The 15,883-nt window shown below is 39.5% G+C and overlaps 2 protein-coding genes across 2 annotated transcripts in view; one reads left to right on the top strand and one right to left on the bottom strand.

The window, feature by feature from the left end:
- SMAP1 (small ArfGAP 1) overlaps positions 1 to 4,059 on the top strand; it is an 88,668-nt gene extending 84,609 nt beyond the window's left edge. Inside the window, 3 exon segments of the mRNA XM_029962834.1 lie at positions 1,657 to 1,825; positions 2,470 to 2,801; positions 3,762 to 4,059. Of these exon segments, the coding sequence (XP_029818694.1) occupies positions 1,657 to 1,825; positions 2,470 to 2,801; positions 3,762 to 3,896 (636 nt within the window). The 3' untranslated portion in view covers positions 3,897 to 4,059.
- A 239-nt stretch (positions 4,060 to 4,298) lies between these two features.
- Positions 4,299 to 12,377, bottom strand: B3GAT2 (beta-1,3-glucuronyltransferase 2). Its single transcript, XM_008929470.2, has 3 exons — positions 12,233 to 12,377; positions 5,374 to 5,522; positions 4,299 to 5,294 (listed from the first exon to the last, which is right to left on the bottom strand). Exons 1-3 carry the CDS (start codon positions 12,375 to 12,377, stop codon positions 5,208 to 5,210), a joined length of 381 nt encoding a protein of 126 aa, XP_008927718.1. The 3' UTR covers positions 4,299 to 5,207.
- Positions 12,378 to 15,883: the final 3,506 nt, after the last annotated feature.

Here is a 15,883-nt window from a genome sequence, read left to right as displayed (position 1 = left end):
AATCAGAAATTCTTGTGAGTAGTAAGTAAGAGGCAGCAGTTTTTTTTAGTAGGAAGAAATTGATAGTTTAAGTGTACGTTGGCCAGAGAGAAGGTTTCATGCATCTTTTTCTGTCTGCTTTCCCTTCGTAGTGCTGTCAGCCCACTCTTTGTTGCTCACTAAGTCCTAGTGACTTTGGCCCAAATTGGCTGTAGTATAAATGCAGATTTTCAGTTGCCAGAAAGTTCCCATTTCTTGTTTTTTTTTTATCTTCCCTTTCTGCAGCGGTTTTGGAGATTTTTCACCATCAACTATGTGAATCTAAGCTCCTTTCTCTTGGTCTGACAAATTTAATTAGTAACAGAATTGTTCTGTGGTTATTTCTTCCCTGATCTGTGGCAGTGCCTTAAACTAGAGGTTGTAGTACTTCAGGAGTCAGATGTGTTTTCTGAAGCTGCAAATTGAATGTTTGCATTGTGGTGTTTGTGTGAGCATAGTGGACTTTTTGGGGCATAGTCAGCAAAACCAGAAGGTGGAGGTTCTTGCTTTAAGGAAGATTTATAAGTGTGTTCCAGACTGAATATTTTGTGGTGTCCTCTTGTCTCTCTGATAAACTTGGGTATGTGTTGACAGGAGACAGATGGACCTGGTTCTGTGTCCAGTTCATTCACAGTGGTAGTCCAAGGAAGATTTTCCTTTAGTGTGGGAAAGAGCTGAAACTCGCACGTGCTGTGGGATGTGGCAGGTGTGTGCTAAGCAGTTGGGGATCATTTAGCTGGACTAAAATAAGGCCATAATGCAAGTATGCTTTGCAGTCCTGGCTCTTTTTCACTGTGCATACAGTTGACTTGCTTTAAAAGTTCATACTTTTAACAGGATGAGTTGTGTATTTTAAGGAATATAACAAGAACTCATATATTGCCTAGTTCCCTAAGGAGGCCCCCCATATGGAACTTAAGTGCACAAACAACAAAATAACAGCACTGAGAGACACCTGGATATAATTTGTTTACAAAATATTTTAGTGTAAGAGCAGTAAAAAGCCTGCCAGCCTGCCTGTATTTTAGTTTTTCAGTCATACTACAATAAGTTTTAGATAATTACGTTTTCTCAATAAGTGAAATGTGTTTAAAGAACTCTAAGCCAATTATACACATTGTATTTTAGAAATTTTATTACTTTAAGTAGATAACCAAAATTTTACTTCTACCTTTTCTCCAAAGGTACATTTCAAAGCACTTAATCTTTTGGTTTAGCTCTTCTCTAATCTATTCTGCCTTTGAGAGGATTAATGAGATGTGAATTGTAATCTCCTTATTGATTTCCTAATTATTTTTCATAATCTAACTCCAGCTCTTGATTTATGCTTCTCACTGATGAAAAATGTAGAAGCAACAGGAATGAATAATCTGTATGTGTACGCCCTGGAGCTGGTCGAGGATTTAGTTTTCTTTGTTTTGTAACCTCCATCTGGTCTGGTGGTGTTTCCATATCATATGCACTGCTTTTTTGTCTTTAGTCATACCACATCTTTTTAGATCCTCATTTACTTAAAATCTAGTTTCTGTAAATGAGCAGGATTTTATTTAATTGAGGAGCAAGGTTGTGCAGTAAATATTTAACATAATGTCTTTTTCCAGTTTCATTCAGTAGTCTGTCTTGACTTTTATTTCCCAGAGCACTTCCACTAAACCAGCAGCTGCTACCTTGTCTGCGGCATCCGGGGATCTTGATCTATTTACTGAGCAAACAACAAAATCCGAAGAGTCAGCAAAGAAACAACTCTCCAAAGACTCCATTTTATCACTGTATGGCACAGGAACCATGCAGCAGCAAAATGCTCCAGGTAAATAATTTTGTGAAGGTTTCTGGGCAGTCCTAGTTTAAGCTTTACCTAGAACAGTTGTCTTCTACAAATACAAAGCTAAGGTTGGCTACCTGCTAACTACAGTCAAATGAAGATTTTTAATTTTACCTTTTATAAAACTGAGAAAAATTACTGAAATGTAATATGGAAGCTAAAGAAAAATACGGTATTTGATTTTAATTTATTTATAGCAGTTTAAATTTTCAAGTGTACAGTTTACTGAAAGATTTGTGAACTCATCTTCTGCGATCTAATTCATTGCTGAAGATCTGAGTCTCCACTGTGCAACCAGCAGCTGCCAAGATCTGTATGGAGCTGTCAGAGCTTGGGTTTAGCTTAGCTATGTTTGTGCGAAAACAAAGACCTCCAATACAGCAATTAAAAGATTCTGTTTGGCCACAGGGATTTGCCAAACTCTTCTTGGCAGTTAATCTTGTGGTGAGTCCCTTTTCTTTCAAAGTTTTAAGCAAATTTTCAGTTTTAACAGAAGGTAAATTGACAGCTCTGACATACAACTGGATACACTTATCCTTTGAAATTATTTTGGTGCACTTCTGACCTATGGGGATGGGGGAGGAAAATCACAAAATGCTTTTGCTGAAATCTTCCCTTCTCTGGTACAGGTATGTTTATGGGGTCATCTTCTATGCCATTTACCACACAACCATCAACTCACTTTCAAGGCTTTCCAGCCATGGGAGTTCCTGTGCCAGCAGCAACTGGGATGATGGGAAACGTGATGGGACAATCGGTGCCAGTCATGGGACAGAGCACAGGCGTGATGATAGGAATGGGAATGCCCAATGGATTTACTGGTACTGCACAAACTGGTGTGATGGGACTTCCTCAAAATGTCGTTGGACCTCAAGGTGGAATGGTGGGACAGATGGTCACACCACCACAAAATAAGTATGGATTGCAACAAAACCAACAAGCTCAATGGAACCTCTCTCAGGTAAAGACTGGCTTCCCAGACAAGAGTGCTTTAGAAAAGATGCTGCTTTTCAGGTCCAAAATGTTTAGCTGTAGGAGGAAGGTGCAGTGTAGCCATGTTACAGTCTGCTGGACTATGAACTGCTCAGAGGCATGTGTTAACAAATCAGTGAATAATTCAATTAAAGAGAATAATTTTTGCTCTCAAACTTGTTTTTACATTGAGCACTGAAAATTACAGTGATTAGATAATATTTGTAGAGCGTATGAATAGTTTTGCACCATACTTGAAGTGAATGTGCTGAATTTCGAACTCTTTCCCACCTTTAACCAGGTGCTAAATTCACATGAATTTAATTTCATGTGAATTAGTTAATTCATTTAAGGAATTACAATATCTTGAGTAGATTCTTTAGCAATAATGGTTAGATTTAAATAATATTCATGTTTATAAACCCACCTCATTCTTTGCTGATTGTCACCTAAATGGACAATATCTATAAAAACTTGTGTATTCAAGATTATGAGGTCTCCAAAGAACAAAAAAAAAATCTGGAGTTGCAAGTGCAGACAAGGCTATATTACTGGCTTTGGTGTCTCTTTATCTCTCTAACCATAATTTTGTTGGTTAGCTTTGACACTGTGAAAGCAAACTCTTACCAACCAACCACATCAGCCACCTCCTTCACATGCTGTGTCAGTTCCTTAGTGGAACTTTCATACAGATGTGACACATACACCAAGTGCTGCAGCCTGTCAGCTGGTGTATGATGGTGATTGAAGGGCTCCAGAAAAGCTGGTAGCATGGAAAAAGGCTTGGAAACTTAGATTGGATCAGTATTTTTATTTAATGAGAAACATTTTTAGGGAAATGTACTCTTAACTGAGTGGCTGATTGGAGGCAGGACTGCTTTTGGCCAGCAGCATGCTGTGTTTCAGTGCCAGTGCTAACCAGCCTCATGCACGTGTTTGTGCTTCACAGATGAATCAGCAAATGGCTGGAATGAACCTCAGCAGTTCCAGCAACGTGATGGGCTTTGGCCAGCCCCCCAGCACAGCGGCAGGATGGACTGGAAGCTCCTCTGGCCAGACTCTCAGCACACAACTGTGGAAATGAAAGTTGCAATAGAAGTCTCTCCCAGAACAGCCACCTAACATTCCTTGTTCAAATGCATTTACTTTTGCTGTTCCTTCCATGTACATATATATTCTTTTTTTTTTTCCCAGCTGTTCAGATTAAGAATATAACTGACTGACCGTGTTGTGGTCTATATTGATTTAAATTTGATGTAGTGAAAAGCAGATCAGGAATATATTTATACATCATTGGAAGCATTTTCATACAATGCATATGATTTCATAGACCATATTAAGAAGCTGCTTAACCACATACTGATTTTTTTCCCTCAAAATTCTAGATCAAATGTTTGCATATAAGGGACGTAGCTATCATGTTAGTAATATCCAAAAATATGAACCCCAATCCCCCCAAATTACCCAGTAATCCTGTAGAAGGTACTCTATGAACAAATGTTTAATCATATATAAATAGAATGTAAATGTATCACCGAGCAATGTTTTCTAGTGTATCAAACAAATTTTGTTTCATCATACATTTCACTGTGATGTTATTATGGTGTGCATAACAGGGAATGTGGTTATTGAAAGAAAGATAAACCTGGATGTTACTGTAGTTCTACAAATCAATAGTTTATTCTTTTAAAAATGAGCATTGGATGCATTTGAGTTTCCTGTGATAAAGTCTCTGATCTGGCTCATGAGGCACACCCACAGTATTAATGCTGAGAACTGGCGGCACAATATGCATACAAGGTAACTCCAAATGAATGGATATATTTTTCCTTGCAGAGATCCAGGTTTATGACAGTGATTGTGTTTACATTTTATGGTGCCTCGTAATGATAAAATGTTATTTCCCTATATTAAAAGGATAAATCCATAAGTGACTCTGGGTTTTTATTTTGTTATTGTACAACCTATTTGACCGCTACTTCTAATGAAGTAAAACATGTTCAGTTTGGAGGATCCATTTATGCAGATATTTAGATCAACAGTTTGTGAGTTAAAATCAGTTTATAATTACACCATTAAGCTGGATAAATACAAAAAGTATATACATAAATAATGATTTTGAAAAAATACCATTACACCACATTTCTCTATGTGGAAACAGCGTTAAAACAAAGGTAAGTGTCAGTTTATTAAGCTGAGAGTTCAGAAATGCATGCAGACAAGTTAGAACAAGCACACCCACTTGATTTGCTTACTAGAGTCTCTGACAACTTCCTTTTGTTTCCACAGAAGTCCATCAGGTCTCACACAGAACCAGATGATTTTAACTGGCTGAATTCAAACACGTCCTGACGCGTCCATTGTCCTGCACTTGCTGTGTGACTGTCTCCCCACATCATACCTCAATATTGACTGTATCCAGGTGGTACTTTGGCTCATTAGCTAGATTCACCTTCTCTGTTCTCGTGTGCCATACCAGAACCTATAAAATAACATTTGTGTCAGTACAGTCATCTACAGAGGTGACACAAAAGCTGTTTAGAAAGTGTGGAACTTGGTACCTTTGTGCAGTTGTTTGCTTTTGGCTCCAGTTCCTCCACTGTTGTTATCTGTTTCAGAAAATCAGATTCTTGCATTCCTGGTTGAGAACCACGACGCTTGAACACGGCTTTGGGATGCGACAGGATCACTTGAAGACTCACAGCAAATCCTTGGATAGAGGGGGACAGGGAAAAAGTTAAGAAAAACCTTTAGGCTTTACATTTTTGTGCAGTTACATTGAAGCCTAGAAATCTCCCATGCTCTTTTTAAAATTGTCTAAATTTGATTATATGAATATTTGGTAGGTTTGTATGTCCTACATTTCTGTGTTTTGCCCTCAAGATACAATCAGATGTTTTTTGCACCATATTTTCAACATGTTTAATCTATTTCCTGTCATGTAAGGAATATATATTTTTTTGCCCTGAAAAGTCAGATATTGCTAAGATCCTGGACTATTCATCCTTTCTACTTCTAATTAAGAAATAAAACTCAATTTTAAGTAAAATAAAATGTATAAAATTTATACTGTACAAACACTTCTACATTTAAAGGTGAAAGTCAGAAAAAAGGTTAAAATACATTACAACTGTGATCTTTGGGGATTTTCAGCCTGTAGAGTTTTTAACGTTGTTGGTGAAAGACAAGCCACATTAATGTTCTGCCTTGCACACTGTGTAGTCATTGTGGACTTGTGAATGACTTTTATCACTGGTGGTCTGCCAGGCAGTCTGCAGGTGATCTGTACATGGCACAGCACGGCTGAAAGGACTTCTTGGTGCACACACCTCTCTGCAATGCATTCCTCCAGTAACGTGCATTAGGTCCCTTGAAGGGAGATTGCACACTGAGAAATCACTGGTTTGAACAAATTCGCCCTCTCTGAAGAAGCTCCCATGAATCTCCAACTTGCCATTATTTATAGAACTCTCCAGTTTTCCTTCAGCTATGCTCAGTCACATGTACGGTTCTTTCAGTAGGACTCAAAACTAGACTGATAGACTTGTAAAGAAAAATGACATTTGTAACTAACTCGTTATGTCTGATTGCCAAGCCTACCAAAGAAATCCTTTCTTCCTCAGTTCAGAGTGGTTCCAGCTGTCCCTTTATGACACAAGTAGTAACAGTTTTCACATCAGTTCTGGAAAACGGCAAGAACATTTAATTCTAAAGCCAGTATTAAAATATTATTGATTTAAAATTGAGAATAGTTTTCTCTAACTTAATATAATTCTAACCCATTTTTACTACAGTTGTCTTGCTACTGTATTTTCCTTGAAAGTATCTGTGACTTTTGTGGGGGCCTTTTGAAGAGGAAAATATAAGGAAGTAATTATTACATCACGTGTAAAGAAAGGCGTACTGAAACCACTTTCAGTGGTTCCTGCTCTTGCTTGCAGGAAAGCACAGAAGACACCAGAAAGTTTGTTTTGTTTTAAATAAAGATTTGGACCCCGATAAAAACTATGGGTTGGACATAAACTAAGGTTCCAATTCACTGATGGACACAGTTGCTGAAGACATATGTATATGTTATATCTTTTTTGTAACTTTATACATTATATCTTGTCTGAGATAAAGAAGAAGAGGTGTCTAAATGGAGAGGGCATATTGCCCACACCTTGCAGAGCAGTCTAGTGAATAAAAGACTTCCAGGAGGTGTGAGACCTTGGCTGTAGCCTGTCCTCACTCAGTTAACCTCTGCAGCATCACTGCTGGGATCCAGCTGTTCTCTGCTGCAGCTGCTGGGCTTAGCTCAGTGCTCCCAGGCAGAATAATGCTCTGGACTTCTCTTCCCCACCAGGGGTTTGTCTGCAGCAGGCTGCAGGCCTTTCCTGCTTCCTACAACTTGTAGACTGGTCATGAGAGAGCACAAGATGGGCTCCATTCCAGCGTTGTTGGTAGGCAAGTGTAATCATTTGGGAAGAGCTGAGGTTGAGTGTTTAAACTCCCTGAGCATGAGACAGCAGCAGTGTGTACAGCCAGCTTGCACCACCTTGAAAGGGACCCTGGACTTAATACTGATGAACAAATTGACCTGCTTCAGTTCAGTGGTTTTGGTTAGGTTTTGTTGGGTTTTTTTCCTCAGTTAGAACAAGCAATAAATTTTGGATGCAACTGGGCTTTGATAATTTTGGGCGCCAAAAAAAAAAAAGTTCCTTTGCATGGGAAGGCATTGTTGGAATCCTGATCAGCTGTGTGAGCTGCTGTTTCTTTTCAGAAAGATTTAGGATTCAAGCTGGCCATGCATAAATGAAGTAAACACCAAAATAATTAAGGTAGTGGCCTAGTTTTTAGAGTGGGGAAGGAATCCCATTCTAAGCAGAAGAGGCACGGATTTTCCACTGCTTACCTCAGTATGTGTCAGTGTGGCTCCCTGGCTCCCTCAGCCCATACTTATCCATACACTGATTAATTTCTTATGCTTGCTCCTCTGTTGAGAAAATTGCACGGAGTTCTGAGGGTGGATTTCTCCTATGCACAGATCTTCAGATGGGCTGTGCCCCCTGCATGTAACACATGCCCTTGCTACCATGCTATTGCAAATTGCCATTATAGGGTGCTATCAAAAATCAGGCATCAAATAAAACTTAAATTATAAACTGAGTGTTGTGGGTGGCAAGGACACAGACTACTGTGCACAGATTGGCCTGAGGTTTGTTTCCTTGGTGAGTGGTCATGCAGTCTTTGTTTCTTAAAAAATCCAATAAAGCAACAACTTGAAGAGAGAAAATAATGCAAGGAGATTTATGTCCTGCCTATTTTAGTTCTTCAGCTTTGCTTTAATTTCACATGTATGACATTTTGTAAGATGGACTTGGGAGAAAGCCACTTTCTAGTGACACCTTTCCACTGACTTTTTATCACAGATGTATCATTTTGGTGTCAGAAAGAGAGGAGATGGCTCAGGTTTTGACCAGACTGGCACTAATTTCTCTACTAATTTCTCTCAGTAGATAATGAGCCTGTGCTAATAGATGAAAATATGCTGTTATTTTGAATTCTATCACCAAACAGGGATTAATTTGGGATTACTGTCTCCAGTGTAGCATAACTGAACAGTGCTTACATGCATACAGTTATTTTACTTAATCATTATTCCTACAAGGTCATATTGGGCTTAAGCTCATATGACGTGCCACAAGACAATTTCATAGCTGGAGTGTGAAGAGGTGTTTTGGGGGTTTTATGGTGTTTAATGCAAGGTTGTAAATTAAATCTAATTGGCTGAAGAACCACCTAGACAGGAATTAATTTGCTGGAGGATAAGATACCTGGGAGACGTGGCAAAGATTATATGTGTGCTTCTTTCAACATAAGCTGTTCCTGTTAATTCACACCTTGACTTGTGTTAGATCAGTGGCTTCTGTTAAAAGGCAGAACTATTTTTTTTTTCATCCAGTTAAACTTGAGCCAGTGTTTAAAGATTTTGTTGCCATGATTAATGCCATTGCTTCCTAGATGTTCTAGATAGCATAGTGGCTGAAGGCAAGCTGGAAACTGAGAGTTTATAATTTCTGGAGTGTATAAATGCTAATGTAGAAACAGACCTACTGGTGTCCACATGGTTTAAGGTACCACCTTTGGCTTGTTGGATGTGCCATGGCTTGGGCTCTGCTGCTCTCACTGTTCTCCCTGTGACACACAGTTTGGGTTGCAATAAGGCAGAGATGGCTAACCAGGGGTTTCTGCAGTTCAGAACAAAGGCATCTGCTCACAATTAATTCACCATGAAAGGCTCTTGATTGTAAACTCAATGTTTAAAATAGTATTAACCCTTTCATGGAGGAGAAGTTTGGGTTTGGTTTTTTGAGCATGCCATCTGCCATAGCCACTCAAAATTTTTTGTTTGCATTTGTGTCTTCCAGCAGTGGCTCTTTCAGAGTCAGTCAAAATATGCCATGTTTTGTGGTGTCATGAATAGACTAGCTTTTTGCTCAGGGAACCCTAAGAAAGGTGAGATGTACTGAAGAACTCATAACTATAGCAAAATGAAAATTAAAAAAAAAAAAAAGTGTTTGCTCAGGCCCTAGCAGAGGCACTTCGGGCACAGTGGATGAGCTCTGCACCACACATCCAAAATCTGCTTGCCTAGTCATTTACAGGCATGTACTAATCCCTGTGACTGAAGTAACTCCTGGAATGCTAATGTAAAGCATGGGCCTGCCTTCTTGAACAATCCTGACACTAGGAGAATCATGATGTAACATGTTTTCATGAGTGGTCCAAAATTCTGGCACTGGGAACAAGCCAAATTTAAAACAGCAGTATTTAATATAGAAGACTTTAAATCAGGTCCATACTAAATAACACACTGCCTAATTCAGAATCAGTGTCACCTTTTTGCTTTCAAGATTCTTTCTCACTTTTCTTCCCTGAGGGTAAGGAAGTTTGTGTCAAACTCTAGAACTCACCTACAGTTAAAACTGAAGCAGAACTTAGATAACATCTGAACTAATTCATATGGTGAGTTGGTTGCCAGTCAAGAAGCAGCACAGGAAACAGCTACTCTGCTTTCTGAATGCAATTTAGCATTGGAGAATAGCAGTGTCAGCCACAAATTTCTCAAAATAAATAACCAGTGCTTAATGAACTGATCTAATGTGACTGCAATGTGTGAGTGTGTTTCGTGGAGTCTAGGGAGGTTGGCCAGCTAGGGTCTTTGAGCTGAGCCCAGTGAAATCAGCAGGATCTGTCTCCACTTGCAGTAATTTGAATTTGACTCTGTATTTTGAAGCCTAGAATAAGAAGTTTTATGTGCTTAAAAGCTTCATCTGAACAGCCACAAGATATATCAATGATTCCAAACCTTTTAAGCGGTCTTGTGTTCACACCCAGACTCATGATCAAACTTTTGTGAAAATCATTATGAAAAGATAGTTCAGTAAACCAAAGGGAGCTTCCTTATTGCAGCATTGGCTGTCAGAACATTAACTGTAGACAGCTGAGCAGTTTAATATATGCACCTATACTTTTTTCATGGCAATATTTTCAAAAGAGGTCCTTGAACTTCCTTATGTGCAGTATAACCTAAATTACTTGTGTGTTTGGTGAGGAGATGGAGAAATGCCAGTGATGGACCACAGCATGGACTTAGGTTTTTTTAGCAAGCCTCCCAAGTCTGCAGGGGTGTGTTGGGAAGTCGGGAGCAAAGGGCATGGGTAGGAAACTGAGTGTTGACATGTGTCCTGTAGACTGTGCCTGCTCAGACACCTATGAAGTTCTGGATTTGCAGTTCTGTTCTGTTAGTGCCCTTCCACTGTATTCCTGAGGGGACTGAAGATGCAACTTTCACATAATTTTTTTAGCGCTCTACACAGCATCCATTTCTCTCCTTGCTGAAATTAAAAATGTAATTTAATTTCTTCAGTATTTTTGAAGACTAATAAAAGTTGTCTTACAAAATAGTAACTCCTTGTTTGTGGATCTGCAGTAACCTCCTGTACTAGCAATGTTTCTTTGTCTCTATAACCCTCCCTTTTGTGACTTTCATAAAAGTACAAGCAGGTAATGCTCCTAATGGAGCTGCTTTTCCCTCATGCCAGTGATTCAGCCAGCAACTGCAAAGTAAACCACAACTTAAGAACTTTCCAAGTATCTCTTCATGTCTGGGTTAGAGTCCCTTGGCCATTGTTGTGTAATGGCTTTTTGCCTGCTGCTAATGAATTATGAACCATGCTCTCACCTAAATAATGCCCATCAGTAATCCCTTCTACAGCACTGTATCAATGGGTATCTGTGAGTCCACAGGCAGAGACTGATAAAATGCACAGCTGCAGTCCTCGACACGCTGCATGGGTTTGGGCATTGACATACCTACATCTCCCCTGTGGAATGCCTCTACCTAAACACCCAAATTTTAATTTTTATGCCAGGTGGTATTATTGTCTTGAAATGCCCCTACAGTACAGAAAAATTCACCTGCTGATGTTTCTATCTTTGAGGTGTTAAAAACAATTAGTACTTTATTCTTTTTAACCAATACAACTGTATATAGTGTACATATTTATCATCAGACATTTCAATTAATATATTCTGCCAAAGTGAGAAAGCACTGTTCTTTTCCCTCTCCCAAACTATAAGTGTACCAGAGGAAAAACAAAAGCGGCTATTTCTCTCCTGTTCTTGCCCTTGTATTCCTACTTTTCCCCTTCCCTCCTTGATACAGAAGATGCCTAAGTGCAAATATCGTATCGCTTGCTAGGAAATCAGCTGCTGCTACATCAGAAATTGGACTTCTGCACAGTGGTGATTCATGTGGCAGTTGTGAATATATTCAAGAGATTGTCTAAGCACGGACTGACAGCAAGACAGAGCTGTGTGGTGTGCAAACTTCACTGCAGAAGATTGATTACATCCATTTTGAAGCTTTTCTGCCTTCATCTACTAGGCAATAGCTGTCAGTGATTTTTCACCTAAGCCCAGTGTTTCAAACTATATCCATCTACAGTTATCACTGTCATTCCAAATAACCAATACAAAATGAATCATTTTATGATACAGTAGCATTTTACAACATGAGGTCTACGAAGGGTCTGTATTTATACTACCTGGTTTAGATTGATGACACAATGACAGGCAGGTGCTCCTTGCAAAAATTACTTCGATGAATTAACTTACAATTAACTTGTTTCAGACAAACAGTTTATACAACATAAAAGCCAAGTTGCCACATCAAATTAAAAACAAATGAAAGTAACTTCAGATATCACCAAGCAGCAACTTAATTAGACAAGATGTGCAAGCTAAGACTTCCAGGATATTTAGTGCCAAAGGGCTGCATACAGTGCTGACACTTGGGAAGTTTTAAAAGCTGCTTACGTTGAGAAAATCAGTTATTATGAGAAACATTCATGTGTCACGTGAATTGATCCTTACCTGCCATGTCGATAGCAAAGGGCCTGTCCGCTCTCCAGCCCGTGTACCAGCCAACAACTTTGCCGTTCTCCACGACTGGGCGCTCGTACCGCCGGCCCCCGACCAGCCCCACGGGCCACACCGACACCTTGCGCGTTGTGCGCATCTGCAAGAGGCAGCACAGCATCACTCACTGCCTGCCCGTGCTCCTGCAGGCTTCTTCTGTCAGTGTTGGTAGAAAGCCTACACACTAATCAGCAAGGCTAGGTATTCAAAGGCAATTCTAGCTTACAGATTTCAGCCCAACAGAGTAAGTATTTGAAAGCTACGTGTGCCCACTCATTTTCTGTGAAATCTCCAGCTCTTTAGCCCATAGGCACCTCAATTCTACTTTAACACCCTATTCATAATATCTTTTATAGCAAAATTTTTTAAAAGCTGTGAAAAAACAGGTTTGGGTTTTTTTTTCTTGTTTGGGTTTCCACAGCTGTAGTAGATCTTTTTTATCTGCAAACTACAGCATTCTCTCAGTAGGCTTATTTCTATAGATTGCTGAGATATTTTACAAACCCAATGAGAGAAAATGTAATAATGATTAACAAATACGCATGTCACTAAAACAAGTACAATTAGTTTGAGACTGGTAAAAAATGCATTGAGTACAGGAAATTATGACACAGCTCTTTCCTACCTGCAACATACCAGATTTGTACAAAGCTGAGATGCAGCTCAGATCTATTAAACGGTCACCAAAAAAAAAAAAAGATTATTTGGGTTAAACCTTTTTTAATTTTACATTTTCCCTTTAAAAACTCTGCTAAATTTCCAGGAAGGATGAAAAAGCAGGCCAGGCAGGATGCTTACTATCAATAACAGGAATTTTTCCCAGTGGTGTAAATGTAACTAAATGCAGTTCTAGAAACATGGTCCTTATCTAACCTTGAGGAATCTACAGATACTAAAAAATAATTCTTTCTTTAGCAAGAAGAGTGCATGAGTGGGAGTCACTTCAAGAAAGACATTGAGGTGCTGGAGCATGTGCAGAGAAGGGCAATGAAGCTGGGGAAGGATCTGGAGAGTAAGTCATAGGAGGGGCAGCTGAGGGAGCTGGGAGTGTTTAGCCTGTTAAAAAAGGAGGCTCAGGAGAGACCTTATTTCTCTCTACAACTACCTGAAAGGAGGTTGTAGCCAGGTGGGGCTTGGCCTCTTCTCCCATGCAGCTAGGGACAGGACAGGAGGAAATGGCCTCAAGCTGTGCCAGGGGAGGTTCAGTTTGGACATCGGGAAGAATTTCTTCACTGAAAAGGTTGTCAGACATTGGAACAGGCTGCCCAGGGAAGTGGTGGAGTCATCATCCCCAGAGGTGCTCAAGAAACAGCTGGATATGCCACTTAGTGCTATGATTTAATTGATACAGTGCTGTTCGGTCAAAGGTTGGACTCAATCTTGGAGGTCTTTTCCAACCTTAAAGAATCTGTGATTGAGTGAGTTCAGATAACTGGTTCACTGGACCATTTTCTTCAGTAAACAGGAGATAATATGACATGAACTTTGACGCACTGCTCCCCATGGGAAAATCAGATAGTCTGGTGTGAGAACTTGAGTAGACGAGTGCAACAGACACGGCAACTTGCACGATTTAACCACATTGATTCAAAAGCCACTGTTTCAACTACTGTGTTTTAAATATGGTGCTATTTAAACAAGTATTAAACTATTTCAGTGTAATGTGGGCTTTATTTGATTTATTCTAAAAACAGTCTCATCTTTTGTTGTAATTGAAGCTTATTCCTTAGGGAAAGGTTATCCCTTTCTCCTTCCAAGCACTCCTCTTAGCAAAAACAAATACAGTTTTACATATTTGTTACTGCAGTCCCCTATCAATGGATGTTGAAGTAAAAGACAACCTTGGTTAAATATTAAACAATTCTCTCTCTCTCTGCCAAGGTGAAAGATTTATCATGCATATCATCTAGACTCATAGGAGTTGCACCAGAAAAAACAAAGGCATCGTGTCAGTGTGGTTCACATTTCCAAGCTAGATACATTAGCAGATTCTTAGAACTTTCACACAGGGAAGGCATAAAATATATATTTGAAAATCCACAAATATGTATGGACACACAGAAGAGAGATATGTACCTTCTCTCCCTCCAATTACTTGTGTATCTTCAAATTTGTTTAGCAGAATTTCCTCACCTCCACCCTAATAGCTGTGGCAGTCAGCTGAGAGTCACACCATCTCTCAGTAGCAGCAGAGACATCCCATAGTGTGTGAGAGCAATGTGTACAGTTGGCAATATAGAGATTTCTTGTGATAAGGATTCTGTCCAAGCCATTGACTATTTAATTGCCAGTGAGACACTACCATGAATCTCTCTACAGGTTATTGCTAATCATGTTTATCTGTAACTCTTCTCCCTGCTTACGTTTAATTTTCCAATCTGTCGCACTCCTCCATGCAGGAAAAGCAGAGTTAGCAGTTAACTGTTTGGGTATGGACATTAGCCAAACCTTCTCATGAAGGTCTTTTAACTCTGGTTTTAATGATACATCCCTTTTGCATATTTTGCTAATAGCATATTTCTATTAACATCCAAACATATCAGACATGGACACAGGGCATCATTCTGTTGGGCATGTCTACACAGGTAAGTTCCAGTAGGTTTCCAAGGGCACCAACAAGCCACATACACCCAACTGTGCTACACCAGCAATAACCACAGGATGAACACACATGTTGCCATTAACACCTCCTGGAGGGTATGGATACCTTTACAAATTATTAATGTACAGAACTGCAGCACGTTAGCCACCCTCTGCCAATCGCACCCACAGTAAACACGAAATGCCACAAGACAAGGGCAGACACACTCTAACTACGAGAGTGTGGCTGATGCATGGTGCACCCATGCCCTGCCTGAGCACACAAGAGAAGTTTGGGCAGCTGTACTGTACAATGGGCCAGGTTACACAGGACTTCTGAACTGGGTAAACAGCAGCCTCAGCATCTATGCTGGCAGAACCAGACGGATTTACATTAATACTCTACCATACACCACGTCTATGAAAATCTTGTCAGTGGAAAGTATATCACTGACCTCACAAAACCCAAGAATTTTTGAATTCCTACAGTCTTGGTTCTATCTTGGTGTCTAAGAGTTATGTCAGTAAAGCCACCACACAACAGAAGGAAGGAGCTCTACATTTTGTCTTTGGGCTACTTTCTTTATTCTCACAGGTTACATTTTTGGAGAATGAAATAAGCAGGTGTCAAGAATACAGCAATCCCTTTAAGTAAAAGCTGAAAGAGCACATCTAGACCAGTATTTATGGTAATTCTGAAATACCTCACAGCCTCAGAATATGCTAGGCAGATGAAAGCAGGAATATTTCTTTTAATCTTCTGAGAATAGCATTACTGCAGTTAACATACTGCTATGTGAAGGCTGTATTTATGTATGATGGGGAAAAAGCTATTATTTGGATTAAAAGACCAGCTTGCACCTGGAATTTTATGCTGCTAATCATTGGGACACAAAAAGGTGATTCAAAAATGTGTTAATTCTAAATAGTCTTAGTGCTGTGGGCTAAACAACTGCCAAAATCCTATGACTTACAAATAGCTTCCTAAATTGCCCTTCTGTCATTGTAATGACAGCAGTAGCACAC

Source organism: Manacus vitellinus, unplaced genomic scaffold (genome assembly GCF_001715985.3).
Source record: "Manacus vitellinus isolate BGI_N305 unplaced genomic scaffold, ASM171598v3 scaffold_4_pilon, whole genome shotgun sequence".
NCBI lineage: Eukaryota > Metazoa > Chordata > Aves > Passeriformes > Pipridae > Manacus > Manacus vitellinus.
The sequence above is the reverse complement of the archived record's forward strand: the minus strand, read 5'-3'. Positions and strand labels throughout refer to the sequence as shown.